Genomic DNA, 19407 nt, shown 5'->3' on the forward strand with positions numbered 1-19407 from the left:
AACCACACACATGACGGGCTACATACATGTTGTGATGAAATTTGCATCGAGCACCCTCGAAAAAAGATGTCACCGGCCACCACTGTTTCCTTTAGAGTCCAACACATCTTTAAAATACAATGTAAATGTAAAGTGAAAGTTGTATTAACTTAAATTACTTCAATTGGTAACACCTAAAAAATGTATTATTTAAAATTAAAATAAGCTAGGTGTTACTAAAAAAATCATCGTAAATTTTTCATTTAAAGTTAGAAGTTCTTTGCTGACAAAACTTAATTTGTTTAAGTGTTACCAACTAAAGTAATTGTTTTAAGTAGATCCAACTTTCACTTTTAACAGTGTGGCTAAAACATTGATTAAACAATTTTAACACAGTCTCACACCCATGGCGTCAACACTCGACGACACCCGACCATGCGTCAACATGTTGACGCGGAGGGTGTACCTTTCGCGTCATTTTTTGACGAACTGGGGACTTCAATACTATTGGGTACGCGAAATTAAACAGTTGTCACCTGACATTGGGGTTAGGGTTAGGTTTGGGTAGGGATGTCATTATGTAAATCTAACCCTAAACCGACGCGAAAATGGTAGAAAATGGTAAGAAAATAGGAAAGAGAATGCAACGGACTTAATAGTATTGAAGTCCCCAGCTCGTCAAAAAATGTCGCGAAAGGCACACCCTCCGCGCCAACACACCGACGCATGGTCAAGTGTCGTCAAACACCGACGCCATGGGGTGAGACTGGGTTGACAATTTTTAACCACTTTCTGTAATTTTGACTTTTTAGATTTTTTATAACCCTAGCAAGTAAGAAACGGCTAAAAAATAAATAACATTTTTGACTTTTTTGCAATACAACAATAGCCGCACAACAGGTAGGTCCAGACCAAGCGGCTGAATTAAATATATTACATCACAATATTACAAATAAACATCTTTCGCGTGTTATACGATAGGCGGGAGAAACTGAGGATCTTGTCCTTCTGAATCAGTGCTTGACCCTGTTTGAGGTTTGATGAGGATCTGAACAGATCGCTCTCCGCTGGATTCGGTCTTGCTATCTTTGCTCTCCTGGCTTATGCTTTTGCTCATATCCTCGCTGTTGTCTTCCTCAGCCGAGGCTCCTATTGGTTGAAGACGTTCTTCTGACGCCGTCTTGCCTCCTTTGCTTGAATCATCGCTGACCCTTTTGAGCTTTTCATCAGATGCGGTTTTATCAACTATGGAGACGAAAAAACATCAATGATATGAAATCAGGAGGGTTCAAACATATCGGCAACATGTACTATAGCGTATATTCACCCTTGCTTGTCCTGTTTACAGCTGCTTTGCGGTATGTGAACTCATAGTTGTTGTCGGTGTCTCTCCGGAGAGTTCGCGGTTTAGGATGAAGTCTGTTGAGACGGCCTTCGTGTATCCACTCGTGCTGCATTCCTTCATCTGGTGTCATGCGCTTGGTGGGATCCCACCTACAATAGATGTCAGACGTTGAAAACATACGTCAGGGTGATATTAAGTCATTGTTTTACACTAAAATAGGATTGTTGGTATTCACGCACACAAGACAACGTCGTATGAAGTCCAGAAACAGACGATCGTTTGTCTTCAGAACGCTGGCGAGATCTTTGGAGTTGGGTCTGCGTTTTTTCCCTTTACTGTTTGTGATATTCCTCGGATTTCCTTTAGAATCTGATTAAAAAAAAATGTCAAGGTGAGATGATCAATGACGTCATAAAGTTAAATGTATGAATGTATCAGAGCTCATCTTACCAAAAAATAATTTCCTCCGTGATGCTGTTTGAACAAAGTCATTTGGAGGCAGCCCCATGATCTACAAAGCAAATATGATTTTTTTTAGCAAACAATGCATTTGTAATAGCTGCAGATGAAGGTTTGGTGCTAACAAGCTTCTCACCTCCATGATACAGGCGATCTGCTCAACCTCGCTTTCTCCTGGGAAGAGAGGATAGCCGATGTAGAGCTCAGCCAGAATGCAGCCCAGGCTCCACATGTCTATCGCCATGCTGTACGGATGACCCAAAATCACCTCTGGTGACCGGTAAAAGCGGCTCTGTATGTAAGTGTACACTGTTGAAAAGATAAGTATGACGTTATTGTACAGTTCAGTCTGCTATGGTTTTATCAGTACCAAAAAGCACTAAATGACACTGTGAATCGTACACCCTTTGTTGCTCATAGCAGCTTGATCCAAAGTCGACCACCTTAATGTTTCCAAGTCCTCTCTGGGTCAGCAGTATGTTCTCCTGTAGAAGAAAAATTCATTTAGATCTATCCATTAACAAGATTAATGCATTTATATCTTTTAGCTTTGAGTTTCAAACCCAAAGTACAAATTCCTACTAAGAACCTAATGTTTCACTCTTTAACAAACAGTGGTGATGTTTACCGGTTTTAGGTCACAGTGGATTATTTTTTCCTTGTGCAGCATCTGCAGGCACTTGAGCAGCGAGTGGGCAAAACGTCGAATCAACCCCAGACTGAAGCCCTGGAAGTTGTTCTTCTTAATAAGCTCGTACAGGTTCGCTCTGTACGGAGACAAAATGAGGAATCAATGTTTAGCTGTCTCTGAAACAGTAACAGTGTGTCTAAGCAGAGATACATTTGATGTACAGTAAATTCACATGGAGTAAATAGACAAAACAAGCACATCTGAATATAAAATTAAAATATGTCAACACCATGAAAACTTTGTTAAGTCTTCTTGGTTATTGTGTGTTCTTTTTAGTAAAATAACACTAGTCACAAGACAGGCAGGAACCAACAAGATTTGAAGATTTGGTGTGTTCTCATATTTTAGTTTAGTGCTCAGATGTGCTTGTTTTGGTTTCAGTTTTACAAAATAAGCTCAAATTATTAATCGATTCTCTCACAAACCTATTAACAGTGTAAACACACTGGAGTCATTTGGATTACTTTAATAAAATAAGTACAAGAAGGTCTCATACACACTGCAAACTTTTGGGAGTGACAACCGCATTTAAATGCGGGAGTGAATCCCCTAAATGTTCATTTCATGTCTGTACGGAACAAGACTCACTCCTGAAAATGTGATGATTGACACAGAAATAACTGCCGTCTCGCGTGCTTATCACTCACAGCTTTGACCAAAATAATTTACCAGCATTGTGTTTTGCAATAAACCTCCATCTTGGCCTTGTGTATTGTACCCTTTTTTGAGGCTGGCTGCTTCACAGCGCGCTGTCTTGCAGTGTTGCCAGGTCCTTGTCTTTTTTGTACGTAAATACCGTTTTGGCGCTTAACCGTTCATGGCTTTTGGCTCATGAAGCGATCAAGTTTTTGGTGTTAATAAAGTGTGAGGGTGCCGGTCCCAATATTTTGATCATTGAGGTAAAGCATTTAGATTTATTTCGGTTTATTATTGGATTTTTCTTGTTCGCTGTTTTTTTAATGCAAGATCTGGCAACACTAATCAGCAAACGCTCGTCCCTCTGTCAATTTCTGAACCACACATACAGACGACTTTTTTCCCCTTTTATTTTTTCAGAAGAGAGACCAGTCCTGTTTATGATGAACGTTTAAACACTTTATTAACTACTAGTTGTTCAGTTCGGTTATGTACACACTGTGCAAAGTTTCTGCAAATGCGGTTGTCACTACCTGCATTTTGCGGGAGTTAATTCGGTTGTAGATTGCGGTTGTGAGTCCCGTAAATTACTGAACTGTGTGTGTACAGAAAAAGATTAAGCATTAAAACAGAATTAATATGCAGTGTGTACGGGACCGAAGAAATGGCTTGGGTTTGCAAGTCTATTCAACTTCACTATTTTAAGTTTTGACTTGTGATAAGTTGACATTTAAAAAAAAAGGGGACCTATCATGAAATCTGACTTTTTTTCAAGTTTAAGTGCTATAATTGGGTTCCCAGTGCTTGTATCAACTAGGGGTGGGCGATATCGGAAAATACAGTATCGCTGTTGGTTTTGGCAAAATCAGGATTCCACGTTGTTATTGTTTTTTCACGATTCAATTTATCATGTTGGTATTTTAAAGACTATTTTGCCATTACTGAGCCTTAATACAGCCATACTAATGCCCCCATTTAAAAACACAGTCCTACAAGGTAACAAATATATGCGTGGAAAGTGCACGGACAGTACGCTTGCAACAGCGCATGCGTGAGAAAATATCAAGACAGGACAGTCCACTACAAACAATTCCACAAAGGGAATAGACAGCATTTACACACAAATTATCATTTTCTATTCTTTTATTTTCACTTCTTCCAAGAACAGAAAGCTGTGGAGCATTTTCTTCACCATAATGTTTGATTCATGTTCTCTGTTTTCTTGTTGTTTGTTCTAAAATTTGTTTGCATTGGTGGATTGGCTACTTTTTTTTACTTATCCTACATTTTTTAATGTACTGTAAATGTTGCAAATCAGTGCTGCCCTGATTGCCTGGTAGAGTAATAATTTGAATAAGACATTTTTTTGTATAGCGTATGTGTCGAAACACGGCCATCCGCACGTAGCCGCGGTGAGTATACTTTGAAAGAGCCGCACACATCCACGGAAAAAAGGTATACCCGGCGTGCCTTGTAACGTACTTGATGTAGCCACGAATCACGATAAAATTATGTTTCCGAAAAAGTGGATTGTGGAGAAATTTTAATTGTTCACAATCAGATATCGTCACATTGCACACCCCTAGTATCAACCAAGAAAATGTGAAAAAGATCAACCCAGTATCTTAGTTTTAGTAAACCATTCTCTGCAAGCATGTAAAAAAAATATGTCATTGAAACTGGACTCTCCCTGTGATGTCAGAAGGGGATAATACCGCCCCTTAATCTGGACTATCCAACCACAGCACTGCCATTTAGTGCAGAGATTAGCTCATTTGCATTTTAAAGAACATACCCCAAAATGGCACATTTTTGCTCTCACCTACAAGGTGGCCATTTTAACATTTTATAATAAATTATCTATATGGTATTTTGAGCTAAAACTTCACATATGTACAAAGATTTTTTTACATCTTAAAATTGTCTTGTGAAATGTCCCCTTTAACTTAATTTGTTACGTTAAAGTAACATAAAAATATATGTTGATTTAATAGAATTTTTTACAGTTATGTATTTTTGGGAGCTTCAACATTTTGGGTCACATACAAAGATATAAAATAATTGCATTTTCATATAAAATTATTTGTTTGTGTAACACTGAAGAAAGGAAGTCGTATACATTTGGAATGGCATGAAAATGTGTAAAACATTTCAAAATGTGTAATTTCACTCAATGCCTCTAGAGGGCAGCAGTACAGCTAATTATTATTTTTGTACCAACCCACGCTGAACATTGCACAAGCACACGCATGGTCACTCAACAACCACATTTACTAAATCCTTACTGTAAGCATGTCTATAAAAATCTCACCGTTGGTCAGTGTTAACCACTAAGCAGTATGATTTAAAAGCCATTAGAGATGTAACTCATGAAAGCCATTATCTTTAGCAGCAAGAGCAACTGGCAACAACTTATGTAATTGGAGACTTCACACCACGAGTGGTAGGGAAAGAGATAGGGGCCTAATCAAGGTATTAAGTAATGGATTGGGTGACAGTAACAGTAGACGTGAAGAACACCTATGATGTTTCTAAAGGTCGGATTGAAAGAGATAAAGCTTTAATGCAGTGACTTAATTGATCAGTTTGCTCCTGAAGGCCTTCAGTGGGAAACTCTCACTCCAATGTAATATTCACTGGTGTGGCTGCGCCATCATTTTTTTTTCTAAGCAAAACCGATTTATGTTGTGTGAATGCTTTAGTCAGCCAAGCACAAACATAAGTCATAAGTCGCACGGGTATATTTGTAGCAAAAGCCAACAATATGGGTCAAAATGCTAGATTTTTTTCTATACCAAAAAACATTAAAGTTGCCATGAAACGGAAGTAGCGATTTGCCTTATTTCCCCCATGGTGACGTATATCCAATTGAAACCAGCTTTTGAAATGAAATAAGGCAGGGCTGGATTTGAATTTGTCCATCGAGATCTGATTGGATTGTTTGAAGTTGGGTTGTGTTGCTAATTGCTAATGACAGCGAATTTCATGGCGACTTTGAGATATTAAGTAAAGATCATGTGCCATGATTTTGTAAATTTCCTACTGTAAATATATAAAAAAAATATTTAGTAATATGTGTTGCTAAGGACTTTATTTTGACAAATTTAAAGGCAATTTTTTTCGCCCACATAAAAATCCCATCTGTGGTCTTTCGTCATATACTGTTTCACATGTAAAATAGGTTGAGAATTATATTTCATGATGTCTTTAAACGGACGTCTATAATAAACTGTAGTTATATAGAGGGATTCTATTTAAGCGCTAATAGAGAGTCCTGTATTTAACATGAGTTACCATACAGATTACAAAATACAATACTAAAAATACAGCTAATGGTTTAAGTATTTTCCACTCACCCGAGCAGCTCGAAGGAGATGCACAGGTGGTTTCTGAAGTAAAAGTACTCCTTCATGTGAATAACGTTGTGGCAGTTGTCTCTGTCTCTTCTCCGTACTGCATCCAGGATCTTTAACTCAACAAGTGCCTGATGGTGAAACCTGAAAGCCAACAGCACAATAACTTAACTAAAGTTAATTAGCATATCACTATTCATTACATACATGTTAAGTTTTGGTACTATTAGTACTGTAGCATTACCAAACAGAATATCTAAAACACAGTTTTCAATGGCTTAACCCGTTACATTGTTTTTGGAGGGATTACACGATATTGAAGGAAAATGCAATGCGCGATAACTTGCTAATTAATGCAATGTATAATATGCAATATCATAATGGTTTAAGTTTGTAAAATCAATTTAAATTACTACAATCTATTAAAAAAACTGAATGTATAATACCATATATGCTATACTGTATATAAGAGGTCTTCACGAGGTCCGAGCGGGTTCGGGTCTAAAAGTTTCACATGTGCCTCGGACACAGGTCGGGAAATTTAAAATGAATATGTTTTTGCTAAACGGACCCAAGAAGACCCAAACTATCTTGTGTGTGTTCATCGAGTCCTTTTCCAGCCACATGATGTCTGCTTGCATTATCATGTGGCTGGTGGCAAGTAAATTTTCGTTGAACCAGACCGGTCAATCAATTTTAATTGCACATTTTAGCAGTTACCTTGGTGTCATCGTCAGATAACAAATGGATTTTTTCTAGGAAAAGAAAGACCCACTCTTTCTAGCTTGCATTTCCATTACTCTTCAAATTGTGCAAAATTGAATTGCAAATTGAATATAACTCATCAATTTAGCAAAAAAACCTTCATATATATCGCAAAAACCTTTTTTTACGGTCACATGAGGTGGTTTTTCAGGCAATTCGAAAAGGAATTATCCGAAAACAACAATGGAAACATTGCATATACAGGTCGCCTAATGTGCATAGAGGTCATATCACATGTGATATACGCAATTCTAACAACTTCCGCCACCATAATTACTGGAATGACTTGTGAGAGGAAAAAATTACATAGTAAGTCGTATAACATCAGTTCCCTTTCAATACGGTTCACTTGGCATTGGGACAGTAGCTGACGCTATGGGAAAAACTCCCGTTTTCTCTGATACTAAAGCCTATTGGTTAACGTCCGTGAAAATCACAGACCAATGGCGTTCAAGCCTGCTATTTTAGGTGGAGCCCTCGCCTATTTAAAGGGACACTCTTTTTAAAAAAACAGCCTTACTTTCTAAACAAATGCTTATTTTTAAACAAATGAATTTTACCATTTTGGAATCCATTCAGCTGATCCCCGGGTCTGGCACTACCACTTATAGCATAGCTTAGCATAACTCATTGAATCTAATTTGACCAATAGCATCGCGCTACAAAAACAACCAAAGCATTTCGATATTTTTCCATTTTAAAACTTGCCCTCTTTGTGTCAACTTCGTAACTCTCAATAGCTGGGGACTATTTTCAGGCACTGCATAATATCATTGTGCCTGCTGCAGCCATGTTATGGCAGCAAAGTCCTTGATTATTACGCCAAAATGAGAGTATAGTTCCTAGCCATATCTGCCTAGAAAATCTGAACTTTGAATTTCCATCATTCTTAGTACTAGATTTAACTACAGAAGAGACAAGTTTTAAATAGGAAAAATATTGAAACTCTTTAGTTATTTTTAAAGGGCGATGCTAATGGTCTAATCAGATTCAATGGATTATGCTAAGCTATGCTAAAAGTGGTACGGCCAGACCCGGAGATCAAATCAATGGGAGCTGGAAAATGAGCCTATTTTCAGAAAAAGTGGAGTGTCCCTTTAAGTCTGGGTCGAATGCAATTCAGTACCTTATTTTTACTGAAGTGCAAAGTAAAAACTCGATGCGTGACATTATAGCACGACCAGCTACGCAATGCTCGCTCCTGTTATCTCAGGGAATTTCGCAATAGGTTTTTAGCGACATATTTGTAGAGATCTTTAAAGCGTAACTAAACACCTGGTCAGAGCCTGACTCCACCCACTGGCAATATTTGAAAAATGCAAGAAAAGTGGGCAGATCCCAACGGAGATAGAGGGGACGAACTAAGTGAACCTGCTTACGTCACGATGCATTTTTTGGACCCAACATCCAATAGGAAAATTCAACTGCAGTAGCCACGGTTCAACCTGAAGAGGGCAGCACTCAGACGTTTTTACACCATATATTGTAGTATTGAAACACTTTATATCCAAATGTCAAAAAACGTACTAAAATCAATGAACAGCACTAATAAAGCCCCATTCTTACAGATCATTAAAGGTGGAGTCCACGATGCTTGAAAAACGCGTTGGAAAAGGAGCCGGGCCGACTACCAAAACACACTTAGAGCCAATCAAATCAAATCAAATGCCGGGCCGCGCATGTGTGGGGCGGGTCTATCAACAGAAGGTCCAGATTCTATTGGGGTAGGGGCGTGTTTGTTTAGGTGACTCCAAATATCAACATTGGCTTTCAAACATCATGGACTCCGCCTTTAACCAAAAAAAGTTGGTTTAGGGTTTAGTTACTCTTTAATGGAAACCAGGCTACTGTCTTCATGCTATCTGCATCAACCTAAAACTTTGATAATGCCTAACTTTTTGAAGTATTAAAATTATTTAGTTATTCCAAACCACTGCGATGTGCATATTGCAATAATCCCAAAATTTCTTGCAACGCAATTTTCTGGCAACAAAAACAGACCAATTACCGCTATTAACAAAATCACTATCAAGCATAATAAAAATTTATAAATTAATGAATTTCTATAACGTTTATAGCACTGATTCTAATTCTGATTGGATTTTATTGGGCTTTATACCCTGAGCTTCCATGTTGAGGTGGCTTAAGGTGAATGCATCCATCAGAGTAGGTGCGATGACAGTGGAATGGTATGGGCTCAATTCTGCCCAGACATGTAAAGTGAGAAACTTTTTAACACCCGTCCAGTGTATCAACCCAGTGTAAGGGTATAACCCGGTTAAGCATAGATCAAAGACCTTTCGAGGACCTTTTGACACTAGGTTATGACAATTGTGCTAAAGAATTTTTTTCTTAAGCATTTGAAGAAATGTATTGATTGTTTTTACCTCTTTTTATTTCGAATGATCTTGATGGCTACCATCTCATTTGTCTTGTGATCCAAACATTTCAAAACTTGTCCAAATGATCCTTTTCCAATCACTTCCAGGACTTCATAACGGTAGCCTATATGGTCATGCAGGACCTGCGCAGAGTATTTAGAGAGAGTCAGATGACAAACAGGTCAGCATAATTATTTATGTCTCTTTTCTAGTGGCAGACTTCCTGTTACTTAGTGAAACATTGCAACAGTAACACTGAGATACAGAAATGGTCAGGGAGCACGCATAATAATAAAAAATATAGCTTGTACGCACTGCAAGTCGCGTTGGATAAAAGCTTTTTTCCTAAAATGTATTTCCTAATATTAGAAATTATAATGACAAGTTAGGGTTAGCCAGTTTTGTGCATATGTTTATTGGATGCACTCTTTAAATCAATATTGAAGGAACTGAGTATAAAAATTCCCGAAAATGTCCAGCAATCATGAGGAATGTTGTTCTGAACACGGACATTCATGAAGACGTTATGGGACGAGTGCCAGCCTCGTGATGTAATGCAATTTTACCATTTATCTTCGAGTTGAAAATGAGGTTAGTATGTCACTTAGTGAACTGTTAGTGCAGTTTAGCAGGCACACAGTATTTATTTAAAAATGCATAAAATATTATAAATATGAATTATTTTGAAGGGTTCCCACATTTCCTGACCAAAGAGTTTAAATTACTTTTCCACCATTTTTGCAATCTTAAAATTATTTTTATTTTTCTGATTCTGAATTATTCTTTAAGGAACAACTGTACTAATTATAAACCAGTATAAGAATGAAGATGATGTATTTAATTTAATTTATTTAACTTAACATGATACACACACAAAAATAAACTTTGTGCATTTAAAAATATATATTTTTATCAGCATTATTTATATGAATCAATGTAAATTTGGCAACCTGGTTAATATAACGATGCAACATTAATATAATATAATATTACACAATATATAATACCGTGTACTCTGCCTGTGGCCCAAAATGCTGGGACAGGTGGTATCCCCCTACGACCCTGTAAGAGGACAAGCTTGTTTGGAGAATGAATAGACATGCCATGATGGATCTAACCTTGATGTAGCTGCCATGCTCATCGTCATATCCTGAATTCTGTGGGGATCCCTGTGTGCCTTCAATCTTCTTTGTGTCCAATCCCAGATACCAGATCTCAGAGTAGTCCATGATCTCCTCCCTTTCGTATTCTGTCAGCTGGCTCTGGAAGTGTTTCAGTGCAGTTGTTTTGAAAATAAAAATGAAGTTTAATGGATTATAATAATGATAAAATAAAGATAAAATGTACACCTGAGCATTTCATACTTGTTGGAGACATAGGCAGCCTCTGTCCCTCGTATGTCCTGATCTTCTCAAACTTATTGATGATGCTCCTAGTTAAAGATTCGGAAATGTTTTCCACAGAGGAACCAAAGCGATTGGGAAACTGTGGCCTCGGTCTCTCCTCCTGTGGTAAAAGACAGGGAAGTCAGACCGGATAAACTTTTTTTCGTGATGTTGCTACTGAACAAATTTCAGAGATTTTTTAATCAAACACAAAACAAGGACTTTGACAAGTTGGAAAATTAAATTATTTAACTTAAATTTTCTCACAAGTTGAAAAAGCTTAAAGGGACACTCCACTTTTTTGAAAATATGCTTATTTTTCAGCTCCCCTAGAGTTAAACATTTGATTTTTACCTTTTTGGAATCCATTCAGCCGATCTCCGGGTCTGGCGCTACCACTTTTAGCATAGCTTAGCACAATCCATTAAATCTGATTAGACCATTAGCATTGCGCTAAAAATAACCAAAGAGTTTCGATATTTTTCCTATTTAAAACTTAACTCTTCTGTAGTTGCATTGTGTACTAAGACTGACGGAAAATTAAAAGTTGTGATTTTGAAGTGGAGTGTCCCTTTAAATGTTTTAGGTGTTACCAAAGTTTATTTACCTTAAAAATTTAAAGTGAGAAAATGTAATTTTTTAAGTGTTACCAATTGCTGTTATTTTTTTTAAGTAGATCCAACTTTCACTTTTTACAGTGTAGGTGTATTATTTTGTGTTACACGGAAACAACATGAGACATGGAGGGGGGGGTAAATAACGACTGAATTTTTTTTTTTAGGTCAACTATAAAATATCCATAAAATATTCAGTTATCCACAGGTGACTCTGCTGAATGTGAACCCACCTGATTCCCTTGGGTGCTTTGCACCAGCTGTTTGACAATACTGGGTAAGGTTCCATTTGAATGCAGAAGTTTGCCATTGCTCACAAAAACTTGCTTGACCGGAGCCTCCAGCTGGGGCAACGTGCCAACCCCTGTCCCGCATTTCTACAAAACAAAGGATACAATCGTCTGGGTACTGTTCAACATGAAAAACTCTACAAATCAGTAACAAGGTCTGATGGAAGTGTGGGGGGGATACATGAGCTTCACACAGGGTGAGTGGCCAATGTACCCGGTGAACTGGACCCCCTGAGTAGAGGATGGAATTTCAACATCAACGTTGGGACAAAAGCAGGGATCAGACATCAGAGGAATGAACATACTATCTAAATCTTGGGTTTTGGCGGTATTAGACAACAATGCAGTGATCGGTACAGAATATTAGTGGCCCACAAAGTTTGTAGCTTTCAATATTTGCCTTTAAAGGTCAAATTATTATACAGCTACAGGGTTATTTACATACTTCATGCGGTGGTTGCATTAAATGCATAGAAAAAGAGAAATATAATAGATAAATATAATTTATGTATATTTATTAAATACAGAGATATAAAACGTATAACAAAAGTTGCACCAATGTAATTGTTGATTTTTTTTGTATAAAACATTTGAACTATAAAAAGTTATTAAATAGTAACTAAACCCCTGGTCAGAGCCTGACCCCACCCACTGGCAATATTTGAAAAATGCAAGAAAGTGGGCAGACCCCAACGAAAGTAGAGAGGACGAACTGAGCTCGTACCAAGGGTGTGGTGAGATTGAACCAGCTTACGTCACTTGTACCACTTACATCACATAGTACCGCAACATCCAATAGGAAAATACAATTGCAGTAGCCATCGTTCAACCTGAAGAGGGTTCATATTTGACCCAACAATGAGTTAAAACAACCCAGCCTAGTTTAAATGACAACCCAAGGGGCTGGGCTCATCCCTTACTGACCCAGCGCTGGGTTGAACCCAGCATTTTTAGAGTATATATTATTTACATTTTACATTATTTTATGTATAATGATCTAATTATTTAATATGTAGTATGCCATTATGTTATGCAAAAAGATTTTCCCTAAACAATAGAGTTTTAATATTTTATGCCCCATATGCTCACAATGTCATGCATTAAAAATGAATTCCCAGTGTTTTTTCCTCACAATTTTCGCAATTCTTTATGCAATCTTTTTGTTAGGAATAAAATCAAACACTCCCTCGCTCTGATACAAATGTAGGGCAATGCACGAGGGAGGTGCTCATTTGTATCTTGCTGGTTTTCCCCAACTTGCGGGTTCAAAGCCAGTGCTCGACAAACTTCTGGGATGAAAATAAAAAGCGAGTGCATCTATAGATAGAAGCGATATTCGGTCTCGTACACTGGGGCTACTGCAGCATCTGCCAACTCGATCATGACGCATAGAAACAGAAACTAAATATAGAGTAGAGACACCTGCAGAGATATACAAGAATACAGTAAGCTGCCTGTAAACAAGGTGCACCTAAGCATTTCAGGTACCACAGAGGTGCGTTGAAACCACAATTAGGTCAAGTGACATTAGAAGCCCTGTGAAAAATGCTGTCCTTGATAATGAGTGCTTTTTATAAGGTTTCTAATTTGGGGCATTTAGGTAATGACAATAAAGTAACTGTTATTTCACACTCAGCATTAAAGTTTTAACACACCTGCTTTCCATAGGTGCATTGATGGCTCACTTATTGTTATGCACATCAGATGATGCAAAAAGAAAGAGTCTATTCTTGCAAAAGCATCAGTTGAATGATACTATATATTCAGGCAAACAGCTAATGAATGTTAAAAAGAAAATTCAATTTTGTGAATCACTTCATTCAGATTCAGTTCAATTCAATTGATTCATAACTGTAAAGTATCCTGTTTTAATAATAGGTCATGATGGATTACTAGCCAACAGTTGGTCAGTGAGGTTGAATAGTTTTACTACTTTTACTGAAAGTAGTTATTTTATTAGCGTGGTGTGCTTTATGCATTTGGAGCACTTTTAAACCATTGCCACAGCAGCAAAACGGATATCAGTGACTGCTGCAATTTAAGATACGCTAACAGTAAAAAAAAGTTTTTACTAACTATATGAGTCCAAATGTTTTTGGAACACTAGAGCCAATCATCAGGTAATTATTTTGAGCTTCCTTAAAGGGGACATATCATGAAAATCTGACTTTTTCCATGTTTAAGTGCTATAACTGGGTCCCCAGTGCTTTTATCAACCTAGAAAATGAGACAAAGATCAACCCAGTAACTTAGTTTTGGTAAACCATTCTTTGCAAGCATGTAAAAATGTGAAATGTCCCCTTTAAATTGTTCACTTAAAATGAGAAAATGTAAGGTAAAAAAACTTTTGGTAATTGGTAACACCTAAGAAATTAAACTTTTTCAACATTTAAGTTGAAAATAGTAAATCCAATTTTCACTTTTTATAGGTTTATATATAGCAAAACAGTGAAAAAACGTACATAAAGTGAATGTTTTTGAATAATGCAGCAATTTGGTAACACTTTACAATAAAGTTCATAAGTTAACATTAGTTATTGTATATTAACTCCGTGGTTTTCAAACTGGGGTCCGCGAGATGGTGCCAGGGGGCCCCAGTTTTATGAAATACATTAATTTATCATGAATTCTGTGTAATTAAACCTAAAAAAATAAAGCTACTAACCAAAAGCACTACTTTTTTGAATAATTTAATGTTTTTTTTATTAAAATGTTGAGTTTTAGAACAGTTTTTTGTCACAAATTTTCTTTGGGGGGCCACGAAGGAATGCACCGTACACAAGGGGGGCAGCACGCTGAAAAAGTTTGGGAAGCACTGTATTAACTAACATGAACAAACCATGAGCAATACATTTGTTACAGTATTTATTAATCTTTGTTTAAGGCGGAGTGCACGATATCTGAAAAACGCTTTGGAAAAGGGAGTCAGGTCGACTACCAAAACACACTTGTAGCCAATCAGCAGTAAGGTGCGTGTCTAACGACATCGTTGCCTGGGTTGCATATGTGTGGGGCGGGTCTATCAAAAGAAGGTCCAGATTCTAATGTGGTAGGGGTGTGTTTGTTTAGGTGATTTCAAATGTCAACATTGGCTTTCAAAGATCATGCCTTTAATGTTAGTTAATAGAAAAAAAGCTTTTAATTGTTTGTTCATGTTAGTTCACAGTGCATAACCTAACGTTAAAAAGATTTTATTAAAGTATTAGTAATTGTTGAAATTAACAAATATTAATAAATGTTGTTTACGTGCAGTTCATTATTAGTTAACTAATGTTGTTAACTAATGTTAACTAATGAACTTTATTGTAAAGTGTTACCCAACATTTCTATGCAGTGCCCCTGCGTATATAGCCTCCAACTAGATGGTACGATGATCTGAAGTGCTGATTTTTATTTGCACATCACAGATTCCGACAAGCTAACAACGTGATTGCTTTTTTACAAAATGTACCAACAATTATACAAAATTGTCCTATAGTCAAGTTTCCCGGGTGAAATAGGCGGGCTGTCAATAGCCTTTCACTCTGCCAACGACTTCTGGTAAGCGTCTTTTACTGTCTTTGGTTAGCGTGCAGAAAAAGTAAACTATGGATGGTGTTACACGCCGATACGGCTCCGGGACATATTGTGCTGTTCGCGGTTGCAACAACTCGTGGCGAAAACAAACTCTCTAACCGGAAGTGCTTGGCAGAGTGAAAGGCTAATGGCCGCCGCATGGGAAACTTGTCTATAGATCACCCTGTAACGTATCGATCATCTGGTCATACATCTTTATGTGATACAAATTCGCAGGTCAGAGTTCACCACAATTTTTTCGCATGAGCTTCCGTTTCCAGTCTGTTGCATTCAAATGCATATGAATAAAAGTCATTGGAATGAAAAGTCTAGTGTGACCATGCAACATGACCTCAAAGTTTTACGCCCAATCACAGGTCTTTTTTACACTATAGCAATTCACAATGGCTTGCAAATCAGTTTGGAATTAAGGTACGAAAAACTTTGTTCTCAAATCCGCAGATCAGCTTTAAGCAACTGCTCATAGTTCTGAAATCCAGTCTGAGACTCTATAAATAAGAGCTCACCTGTGAGTAGGAGTTGGGCCCTTTTTTTGTGTTCTCTGCCTGAGACCTGTGAGGTTGAGGAAAAGCCTCGGGTCTGGCTGACTGTGAAAGAAAGTGGAGGAAATACGTCATGAGCGCTGGGCGAGTGGGCACATGCATTCAACCCACATACTCAGTCATCTCTAAAGGCAACTCCGTGAGTGTGGGATGCATCTACAGTATACTGTATATAACTCTGAGAATCAAATCTCCTAGAAACAAGCCTTGCGTTATTCAACACATCCGATGACTCATGAAGGTCGATGTTCTGAATTAACAGATTTGAACAGATTTTTATTTTTCTATAGATTGCCTTGAAAAAGCATGGTAAGAACATGTGAAGGCGTACTGGTTGTGCGCAACGCACAAACCTCTTTCATCGTTACCCCGTACGTCACAGCAATCATCTCCTGACTAAAATTCCTCATGATGACCACCGATGCTGAGCGAGGGTGAGGGTCTGCGATGACTACAATCAGTCAAAATCACAGACACGTCTAAATTTGAAGACCCACATCCATTTTAATCAGTAGGGTTATGCGTCAATAGTGGTGACAGATAACATATGGACAAGATGAAAAGCTTCAGGCCAGAAGGCAATCACTAAAGTTGAAGACTCTTGAGCAGGCATACAAAGACAGGACTTTAGATGGTGGACATGTGCCATTGCCAAATCAAACAGATTGGCCAAACGGAGACACATACAGTACGGACAACTGAATGGTGTCACTCAACTACACACCTACTTAATCTGCAAGGGGATTATCTACGGAGTCTAAAACATACAGTATGACAGGTTGTGGCTCAGCTGTATATCCTCCTTGGCTGATGTGTATGGTCTCAACTGCATTCATTCGCATACTGGGCATGCATATGGGCTTATTAAGGGTCATGCATGGGATTCAGTACATGGACTGCAACAAATGGATGCATTTAGAAAACAATCAGTAAAAATGTAGGTTGTGCACGTAAGCCGTGCAATTTGAGCCCCAGAATTTAAAAGGCTCATTCAAATATTAACACCTTTGAGTTTCTGTGTGCAGAACTATGGTTTTGTGTTACCAATGTGGGTCAGTGTGCAATGCATAGGTGTGTAGAGACTTTCTTACAAGCTAACTAGCCATTTACCGTGAAAGCTTCTTTTCTCTGGCTTAAGCACACCTGCTCAGGTTAACGTCTGCAAGTCATTTTCACAGCAAAAACACACAAATAACATTCATACCTCTATGAATGATCAAAGTTTCATAGCTGGTTTGCAATTTAGGAGAATAACTGTTAATTTTTAAGAATTAATACATTTATAAAAGAGAAAATTAAAAGTTCGTTTTTTTTATTTTAGTGGGTTAATTTTTTTGTATTTTACTGAATACTATAATATATTCTGTACAATTTAATCTTCCATTTTTATCCCAGTATAAATGTTGCTGTTTATATCCTACACTCTAGGATGGTACCTTTTAGAAAGGTCCCAATATGTACCTTTTTTGTACAGATATGTACCTCTAAGGTACCAGTGTGTACCTTTGAGGTATCGGCACCCTTCGTACCTTCTTTTTTTTGTGTGTGTGAGTGGCTGTTTTTTTTTGTGTGTGTGTGTGTGTGTGTGTGTGTGTGTGTGTGTGTGTGTGTGTGTGTGTGTGTGTGTGTGTGTGTGTGTGTGTGTGTGTGTGTGTGTGTGTTAGTTTGTCACAGACATACAAAAGTAGAATTTTTAATCCAGAAAAAAACTACTTTGGTCATAAGAAAACCCCAAACCACACCCGTGATAAGAACATAAATGTATGCCATTCTTAACACTCAGCGCCGTTCATAGTTTTGCTGACAACAACCTTAAGTGGTAATACTTAGACACCAAATATACCCCTACCACAGGGTTCAATGGGTCTATTTGCATAAATCTATGCCAGAAAATGGACAATATTGATTTCAAAATGCAATTAATCTGTGGGACAAATCGTACAGATGCACATGAACGTAAGACCATCACCATTAAAACCAATTGGACACATTGAGTAATGTCATCTCTAATATGATGAAATCTAAAGCTTCTGGGACATTCAGTGCAATGAAACATAAATAAACAAACATAAAGTTCTCTAAAGACTATTAAATTAGACAAACAAACTATAACTCAATCAACCAGATAGATGAATATAAATAATCTGAGATCGTTAACACTATTTGAGGAAAATTTATTGTGCATTTCTAGACTATAGCCTTACTATAATAACAAAAACAGTATGGTGAATTGAGAATATTTGGGAGATTTAAATAATTTTACCAGTAGGCTACCGTAGTAAAATGTTTTCTCAGGTTACCTTTAAATGCTTTTCACTGCTCAATCTGACTAAATCAAGTTACAACTAACTTACAAGCCATTTTAAAGGGCTAGGTGCATGTCACTAGATCTGATAATAGCCAGAATAAGACAAAAAAAGAAAAAATGTTGAACTAAACTGATGTTAATGTGCTGTAAACAAAAGTTTTTACAATGCATAAATATTGAAAATATATGCAAAAGAAGACAAAATTTGTTCTTCTTCACACATACCTTGTTATTAATTTCAGGAAACATGTCGCTTTTTGACACGCGGACATTCACCACATCACAGTCACAAGGCATAAAAAAACAAAACAATGTGTTTGCTAGTAAATCCAACGGGAAACTTTAAATTCCAAAAGGAATCCTTTACAGGAGGGACAAACAGCAGGATGAGAACTTGAGGAACTGAAGGTTTTCCCTGTGGTGAGCTTTCGTCAGCAAGAGATTAACGGAAGCTGTCCGTCTGCTCGCGCTCAGATACGCCACCTGTTCAGCTTTACTGACTGGATATAGATTTGTCTACCTAGTACTGAACTCATATTGCTATCCTAGACATTATATTCGTCCCAAAGTCTAACAATGTCCGAGTGTGCAGCCTCTAATAACACAAACGACCAGCGTGAGTGAATGAGTGCTTCACGCGCGTACTAGACAAGAGCTCGCCTCGCACCGCCTTCCTCACTATCCGTTTACCGCGTGCACTCTTTTTGAGTTTGCACCTGTCAACGAACGATGGGATGCTAATAAATAACGCCATTATTGTCAAAACCTGCTTCAAAATGTAAGTGAGTAAGCCATAAACTCCTTTTATTCAACCTAAACTGTCATTTAAAGTAACTAACTCATTTGTTGGAGTATTGCGTTGGCAATGGTCGTGGGTTCAATCAGAGCAATCCGATTAAATAATAGCCTAATGTGTATATTGAATGCACTGTAAGTCGATTTGGACATAAGCATTTAAATGTAAGTGTGCTTTGATTTAAATGGGAGATAGGGAGGACAAAATACATTGCAGTGAAAGTGGTTAATACGCCCACACCCCAAATGATTAATCAACTTTCCCAATGATCAAATCAAATACGCCCT

At 37.6% G+C, this 19407-nt stretch overlaps 1 protein-coding gene across 4 annotated transcripts in view; it reads right to left on the reverse strand.

Annotated features, from left to right (window-relative positions):
* Nucleotides 1-478: 478 nt before the first annotated feature.
* The window catches only part of dyrk4 (dual-specificity tyrosine-(Y)-phosphorylation regulated kinase 4), a 28407-nt gene continuing 9478 nt past the window's right edge, over nucleotides 479-19407 (reverse strand). Inside the window, exons 1-14 of one of the 4 annotated variants that reach the window (XM_073868654.1) lie at nucleotides 18550-19027; nucleotides 15981-16061; nucleotides 11842-11985; nucleotides 10974-11115; nucleotides 10728-10891; nucleotides 9616-9752; nucleotides 6467-6607; nucleotides 2412-2550; nucleotides 2182-2268; nucleotides 1920-2087; nucleotides 1775-1835; nucleotides 1564-1693; nucleotides 1307-1473; nucleotides 480-1224 (exon numbers count right to left, since the gene is read on the reverse strand). In XM_073868654.1, the coding sequence (XP_073724755.1) occupies nucleotides 950-1224; nucleotides 1307-1473; nucleotides 1564-1693; nucleotides 1775-1835; nucleotides 1920-2087; nucleotides 2182-2268; nucleotides 2412-2550; nucleotides 6467-6607; nucleotides 9616-9752; nucleotides 10728-10891; nucleotides 10974-11115; nucleotides 11842-11985; nucleotides 15981-16061; nucleotides 18550-18621 (1908 nt within the window). In that variant the 5' untranslated portion in view covers nucleotides 18622-19027 and the 3' untranslated portion in view covers nucleotides 480-949. Of the gene's footprint in view, nucleotides 1225-1306; nucleotides 1474-1563; nucleotides 1694-1774; nucleotides 1836-1919; nucleotides 2088-2181; nucleotides 2269-2411; nucleotides 2551-6466; nucleotides 6608-9615; nucleotides 9753-10727; nucleotides 10892-10973; nucleotides 11116-11841; nucleotides 11986-15980; nucleotides 16062-18549; nucleotides 19028-19407 lie in introns of those variants that run through there. The other 3 variants (XM_073868655.1, XM_073868657.1, XM_073868656.1) reach the window with 3 other exon arrangements.

Source organism: Misgurnus anguillicaudatus, chromosome 6, assembly GCF_027580225.2.
Source record: "Misgurnus anguillicaudatus chromosome 6, ASM2758022v2, whole genome shotgun sequence".
Classification (NCBI taxonomy): domain Eukaryota; kingdom Metazoa; phylum Chordata; class Actinopteri; order Cypriniformes; family Cobitidae; genus Misgurnus; species Misgurnus anguillicaudatus.